At 54.5% G+C, this 7,617-nt stretch overlaps 1 protein-coding gene across 1 annotated transcript; it reads left to right on the top strand.

Moving 5' to 3' along the window:
* Positions 1-2,126: 2,126 nt before the first annotated feature.
* Positions 2,127-7,329, top strand: HER10_EVM0006698 (uncharacterized protein). Its single transcript, XM_035476277.1, has 2 exons — positions 2,127-4,801; positions 5,114-7,329. Exons 1-2 carry the CDS (start codon positions 3,284-3,286, stop codon positions 7,079-7,081), a joined length of 3,486 nt encoding a protein of 1,161 aa, XP_035336152.1. The 5' UTR covers positions 2,127-3,283; the 3' UTR covers positions 7,082-7,329.
* Positions 7,330-7,617: the final 288 nt, after the last annotated feature.

Genomic DNA, 7,617 nt, shown 5'->3' with positions numbered 1-7,617 from the left:
CGGTCGGTGAGAGATGTTGGCAAGTTCTGCGAGCGTCATGTTCAGCTCTTTATTGCGAGTGTTTTCTCCTGCTCTTATACAGAGATTGGTACGGAGTAGACAGGATTCAGATTCTACGACTCGGAATCTTGGAGCAGTACAGAGTAGCAGCGCTGCAGCATCGATGTTCCATGTTTGAGACAGGCACGAGTCCGAAGCCCGTGACCTCTTTGGCTTGGTTTGCAGCTGAAGTTGAGAAACGCTAAGACGACCGTCAGCGATGGTTTGGCCGAAGCTAGAGGTTGGCTTGGAATCGGTCGAGGAGCCATCCCCTATTTCAGCTGGGCCAACCAGCCACCTCGAACGGTGGAGCTGTGAGTGACATCGAAGACCCCTGGAGGCTTGTTGCCCGAGAGCCGCAAATCCCTGTCCTCACAGCTCATTTGTCCTGATTAAGGTGCTGGACTTCCCTGCGGCATCTCCACCAAAATGGTCTTGGCCTTTTTGTTCTCTCAACGGCAGGATTCGGGGCCTTTGGTCTGTCTGGTGTCCGTACCTGTGAGAGGGAGAGAGGGAGAACTTAGGTTGCAAGCATACAATATCTTTAGAGATGATGAGAATCAGTCGAAGTTGTCGCGGCTGAAGATCTGAATCACAAGTACGCAGTACGCCGTGAAGTAGAAGTAGGGTGCCAATATTCCGTACTCCTGACATTGCCTGTCCATGGGTCTCTAAACAAAATCTATGGCTGGCGGATGTCGAGGTTAAGCGGAGTGAGGGAAGAGGGCGGTGTGTTGAAGATTGGTGCCTCGACCCATTTCACTGCTCGGCAACGAAATCAGAGGGACAGGTTTACCGGAGAGGTGGCGGGAGCGCATACGGCCCGCCATAGGGATCCACGAAACCCATCTGCTGGCGGCTTCTGGATGGTTGTCTGCTGCGTTGAAGTGGTGCGTTGTGGATGCGGTTGATGTGTATGTTGCTTTTGGTGGCCGGGGTCGTCAGGCGAGGATCAAGGCTGAAGCCTGAAGCACATGGGCATCAGTCAGGACTCAGGACTCAGAAGCCGGGGCAGGCGGTGGAATTGTGACGAGGTATCCGTACAACGTGCTGTGCTTGCTGTATGCCAGGCATTCGAGAGGGTGGTATCCGTAGCATCTAGAAGCAGAAAGTTTGAGACGAGGTTAAACAGAGTTACGAGTGCGCGGTAGCATTTGCTATGCTGGATCGAAGTACGAAACACGCTTTGCTTTGCATCTTGAAGAGGTGTGACTGCGAGTGAGGTGCGAATAGATGTATCGTTAAGCGGGAGGTTCCGGTCTTAGCTGTTGACTCTTTCCGCAAGAATCTGTCGTAAATGGCAGGCCCCCGAAGAATATTGTCACCCAGTCGGCGAAAACAGAAGGGACATGATCAAATGGACGAACAAATACGTATTTGGAAGTATTCAAGGTACGCAGCATTATCCGTAGGCCAGTTGCGGTTTCCAGTAGAGTGGAATACCAGTGTACGGGTAGAGGTACCGGAGGGACATGAGAAGAAGAGGGTCCGAGCTGTTCAGGTCTTGAGGCCTGGCAGGTTGAAAGTGATGGGATGAGGTATCCATATCCACAGCCATGCCCGTCCGTTCGTACAGATACAGACGGGTATCTGGAGCACGCAACCTAGATACCCGGTACTGGATGATGCCAGATGGTAAGGTAAGGTAAGGTAAGGTAAAGTAAAGTTGCGGTGGCCGACGAGATACCTGAGGTACCTTGCTTTGCCGGGTCTGTTTCTCTCTCTCTCTCTCTCTCCCCGCAGGAGGGAGAGAAGATGACAGAAAGAGCAGAGGAAGAAGAGGAGCAGGAAGGAGGTGTGAGTGGAAAAAAAAAACATGTAGTCAGTCAGGTAAGGTATGTAGACGACGATCCATAACCAAACTTCCTCTTTCTTCTGATCATACTTCCATTTTTACCTTTCCCCTTTTTTAGCTTCTGTCCCATCTTCTCCTTGTCCCGTCCAGTCCCCGAATCGACTGCAACTTTCCTTCTCCCACTTGTCTATCCGACTGTCTGGATTGGGCCCAGACTTAACCTTTTGAGGCAAAAACCACACACCACACACCAGAAAACAAGACACCAGGCGAGGAAGCCGTTGCTTTCACACCCCTCCTTCCTGCTTCCTCGATCCGCATTCGCACTGGACTTGTTCACGACGCTCCTTCCTGCCGATTCTAATACTAATTTCGAGCTCCCGCTCACACAACGCTCGCTGCCATCTGCCATCTGCCATCTGCCTCCTCCGCTCCTTCTACCACCAGCCCCATCGCTCACTCATTTTCGTCCATTTCCACCCTTTCCCACACACAACTGAGTTGTCCATCGCATCGAGAACGCCGGGCGTCCACCACCAAACACTCCTTGGATTTCCTACTCTTCGACAACAGCGACAACTTCTAATAAAACACACGCACACGCACGCATCTGCTCTCCCATTTGCAATTCACGAATACCGCAAAGCTCCCACGCCGCTAATTCGCACACTCGCACACTACTCCCACGTATCACCCGACGAGCCAGTGAGACACTTCCCGCTAGACGCCGACGTGCATACGCCCATCCAAATCATCCGAACGAACACCTGATGGACGATCGGAACATACAACTTGTAGTACATCAACTGCTAATTCCTAATTAACGAGAGCAACGATCTACTCACACGGCCCGCGAAACTACCTACACACGACTTCACCAAGAGGAGAGCCAGCAAGACGTGACATAGGATAAAGGTTGCTTCGACATCTGGAAATTAGACGCACGCACGAACCGCTAGAGGCCCAGAGGGAACAGCAACAACGAACATCCCAGAGTCACAAAATCTGCAGCATCGCAGAACCACAAAAAAGAGGAACCGTTGGGAGACGAAAAAAAAAAAAAAGAAAAGAAATACCGATAACGGTTATCAGCAAACGAACACCTGCAGGCGCGCACACACCACTGATTGACCCGTGAGCCACAGAACGCGACTGGTTGCTCATTGGACGGGGTGGATTCCCATAGGAACAGGCCCTCGACTTTGGTGGACTGGGGTCAGTCAGAGACAAACAGCGCAAAGAGCTCACCCCGGCCCAGGGAAACTGACGAAAAAAAAAAAAGAGGGCGAGGACGAAAACAAAAGGAAGGGGAAGAAAAACAAAGGAGCCCGGCCAGACTCGCAGGCGCAGCGACCGAAGCGAATTGAAAGCGGACCCCGAACCTGGATTTCCTGACTGAGAGAGAGAGCAGAGGCACCACCCGACCCCTAACAGCCCCCCGACGCGAACATGGCCACGGCCACAGCAGCAGCACCGCCAGCACCAGCACTCGCACCCGCACCCGCAATAGCAGCACCAGTACCAACAGATGGTGGTTTCGAAGCTGCGGGCCATGCCCCGACTCTGAATCCCACACAGCTCTCTTCTGCTACGGTATCCGCATCCGCGTCCGCGTCCGCGTCTCCTTCATCCTCATTCTCTTCGCAAGGTGCTGTTGCATTCCATACTCCCTCACTTTCTGCGACATCTTCAGCAAATTCACCTTCTTCACCTTATCACGCACACCGGCTGAGCCACAACTCGTCCAAGCTTCCCGCTTTTCGATTCGCCGACTTACACAAGCAATACCAATCTCCACGCCTAGTGCTCCCCTCACTACTGCAGCACATCCCGCCGTCGCCTGTCTCGCCTAAATCGACTCCAACATCCAACGAGATTCACTCGGCACCTGCGATTGGCACTGCCACCGACACAATCACTTTCACCGACACAGACGCCCTCACTGACACTGACATTGGCATTGGCATAACCACCGACACTGACACCGCCTCTCCCACCACCCTGCCAACAACGTCAGACTTGCAGCTGCACCACCAGCAGCCACAACAACACATCGTCGACCCGGAAAACAACATCCCACCCCAAAACAACCACTCGACTTCACTTCGACTACACGATCGGCGCCCCTCCCATCGCCAATTGTCCCAGCTCTCACCCCGGATTTCGAGTCCTATTCACGAACTGCCCGAGTCGCCTCCAAAACTCAGCCCTCGTTCCCGCGCATCAACGTATCAGGTTGCTACCCAGTCCACCCCTGCAGCTTCAGCCACCTCACCAAGACGGCCCGCGTCTTATCCCGACCGCCCCGTCATCGTGCAGTCCATCTCATCCCACAGCAACGTCGCAGATCTCAAGACAACTGCCCCTCTCTCCCGACTGCAAACTCGACGTGCGGCTGCATACCGATCCCGCGAGTCGAATGCGACCGATACCGAGTCACCATCCGCAGATACCGATCACTTGCAAACCCCCGACACTCCCGACGACGTCGCTCAACCCCAAGGCGACAAAACAACAAAGGACTGGGCCAAGGGACAGCGTGAGCTGATACTGCCAAAGACTTTGGAGAACGCAAGTCCGACAGATGAAAAACGAAAGTCGATAGCCTCGCGACCCCCCGTATCCTTCAAAGCCACCACCGCTAGCACCCCGACCACCTCGGTGCGCGTGGCTCCCATCCGTTCCTTTCGCTCATCCGGGTCTCGTCGAAGTCTGGGACTCGACAGTAGCACCTCCACCATGCGGTCTTTTGACTTTGGCGACGACTACGCCGACTCCAATCAGCGCGACCGCACTCTGCGCGCCCTTGAAGGACGACGCGACGACAACGACTATTCGCAAATGACACCGCCGTTGTCAGCCGACGCCGACGACACGACCGGTGACGTCTTTATGAAAATCGCCAGACAGGAACCAACGCGCCGTGGCTCTAAAGAGGTTGCGCCAGCGGAGCAGCCAAGTGCCATAGTAAGTTTAGCCATCTTTCATGGGTTTGCGTTGTTGTTTCGGGAAATCTGTTAGCGCGATGCAAACGGCCGTGCCCTGCGATGGCTGGCGTCTGTTCGCCATGATATCAAGCCGTCTTCCCGTATCTTTTTGCTTGATCTTCCCGCTCTTCCCACATTTTCCCATTCAAATTCCCCGTTTGGATATGATAGTCCACCACCTCTCTAGCGCTACTTCATTTCCCACGCTCCGGTGACGCTAATCCTGGCGTACTGGACATGTTGATAGAGTTTCGCCATGGATGACCGTGAGCTTACTGACGATGAACAACAGGCCCGTGTCGCAAGATCTTCGCATCGCCGACCCCTCTCCGCTGCTGTTCCATTGTCTTATCATCATCCCGTCTCCCCACCCCAAATCAGTCGCCGTCTGTCCGATCAACAAGAAACTTCCAAGAAGAGGATACGCCAATCGTCAGAGGACGACAGCGCTGCTGACCCAATGGCTCGCGCGTTGGCGTACCGATCGCCTTTGACCCGAGACCGGCCTTCATCCGCGCATCCCGGCGAAGACCTTGGTCGCGCAAAGACATTCCATCAATCTTCGTCTCGCTCAACCGTCAACACACCCCGGTCCTTTACCTTTCAGGATCCGATGGGGGAGAACTCTCCATATGCACGGAGAAGGCCTTCTTTGACAGACAGCAACACCGGGTACTCTGCGCGCAGCTCGGCGTACAAACAATCCAACTTGTCGTATGGCCAAACGCGTACGTATAACTCTTCGCCATTGGTTCCTAAATCGATAGAGGCACCACGCACCGAAACGCACCAAGACGCGGCAACGACAGTCGAGGGAACCGAATCGACGGCGACAGCATCGACAAACGCACCGTCGACAGTTTGGGATGAATTGGATGATCTCAAGTCCCGCATCCATCGCCTGGAATTGACCGGCAAGTTACCCAAGACATCGGGCGCCGCAATGTCAAGAGCCTCAGACGAGCGCCCGCCGACCGCAACCAACACGACCATGTCCACCTCGCCGAAAAGAGCTTCCGAAAGCCAGCACCCCCACACCGACGCAATTAGCACGACGTCTTCACAACGCGAGGTCCAGCAACCCATCCTTCTTTCTGCTGTCAACAAGTCCAAGCCATTCCTTAGTGAAGAGGTGGCGAAGGCACTCGAGGTGGCAGCAACAGACGCCCTGGCACTGGCCAACATGATGGGGACGGCAGGTCAACCCGGGCCCATCTCCAGCGGTGCCAGCACAATTGGCGTCGGCACCAGCCTGACGGATCGTCAATTGCGACGCAAGGCTGACAGCATCTGCCGAAGCCTTACGGAGTTAGTCCTGGCATTGAGCGAAGAAGCGGCTGGCAACAAGACTCTCCAAGTCAACGTCCCTACACCAAAGGAAACGACGACACCAGTCACACCAACTATCAACAAGACCTTCACCGGCGGATCATCTGGCCAGCGACGTCCTAGCATAACGTCTGCCGAGCAGCAGACTCTCCCGAAGGCCAATGTTAACACGGTCAAGAGCCCGAGGGCCCTCTCAAAATACGAAGAGAGGCGCAACACCATGCTTAACCCGGTTTCGCTCCCCAGTCCCAGGTTTGCCCTTCCACCTGGCACCATTCCTAGTACTCCCGGCGACAGCAGCAAAATGGCGAACCGAAAGTCATCCTTGTTCATTGGCCGGTCGCGCCGCGCTGTTACCGAAGAGCCTGAGGATGGCCGCAGGTCTTCCATGCTGAGGACCCGACGAGCAGGCACAGAGGAGCCAGAGGATTCACGCGAAGCAGCAGGCCGCGAGAACGGACGTCAAACGTCACTTCTTCGCTCACGCAGAGGAACTGTAGGCGGCGAAGACGAAGATGAATCTAGATTCCGCGCCCCGTCCCGCGCTGCTACAGAGCTCACCACACCGGCCCGCGCAGTCTCCCATACCTACCTCTCAAACACCAACTCCAACGAACTATCATCACCAGCTTCTTCTGCCCTGCCTCGCAGACGGTTCGGAGCTTCCTCTATCACTTCTCGGCTGGTTGCGCCTTCCACACCATCGCTGGCGACGCGCCGATATCTGGAAAGAACTCCAGAACGCGAACAACCTTCCTCGGCTGAGAAAGCCACCGAAGAACGGCCGCAACAGGTTGTTGCGCAGCCGCGACACTTTTCTCTCAGTCACACTTCGTTGCTGAACCGGGCTAGCAGCATTAGCCGCAGACCGAATCGCGACAGCACGATAACGAATTCATCAACGGCTGCTCAGTCGGGCAGTTACCGATAACGTCTTTACGAATCACAGTCACACGGATGAATGTATCATAGATGTCTTATTCTCACGCTGGCGTCATTCTTGTTTTGCATATGGTAAAACCGCATGGGCTCGGCAGCGGTCACTCTGTACTTGTATGACAATCCACGAGGGAAGGCCGATTGATTTCTTGGGACTCGCCTTTCCCGTTAAAAAAATAGGCTGGAGTAGAGCATTTGTATATCGAGCAGTCCATAGGAAAAAAAAAGGTTAAAGACAGAAGCATAGGATGCTTCTGACTTGTTTGGTCAACTTTGTTTCTCAGCTAGAGATTACGTGATGTTGTAAGAGATGTGACGTTTTGCGCATAAGGTAGGATGGAAATCCCATGCAACTGTGAGTACACCTGGTACGCCTCAGCGTTGCGATTGAGTTTGGTCACATCGGCAGCGGACCAGCCATCAACGCGTCAGGGCCCAAATGCGTGGGCGTCCGAGGCCGCCATTGCATCCGTTGCATTGAGAGGTCGTTGGTTGAGCTGACAAGTTGACTCATCGGCGACGAGACCA

The sequence above is a fragment of the Colletotrichum scovillei genome, assembly GCF_011075155.1.
Source record: "Colletotrichum scovillei strain TJNH1 chromosome Unknown Contig00003, whole genome shotgun sequence".
Classification (NCBI taxonomy): Eukaryota; Fungi; Ascomycota; class Sordariomycetes; order Glomerellales; family Glomerellaceae; genus Colletotrichum; species Colletotrichum scovillei.
The sequence above is the reverse complement of the archived record's forward strand: the minus strand, read 5'-3'. Positions and strand labels throughout refer to the sequence as shown.

Bases quoted from the DNA above. Each gene is read 5' to 3' on its own strand.
- HER10_EVM0006698 (XM_035476277.1), top strand. From the start codon at position 3,284: ATGGCCACGGCCACAGCAGCAGCACCGCCAGCACCAGCACTCGCACCC. The intron at 4,802-5,113 runs GTAAGTTTAGCC...GATGAACAACAG, and splicing joins CGGAGCAGCCAAGTGCCATA to GCCCGTGTCGCAAGATCTTC.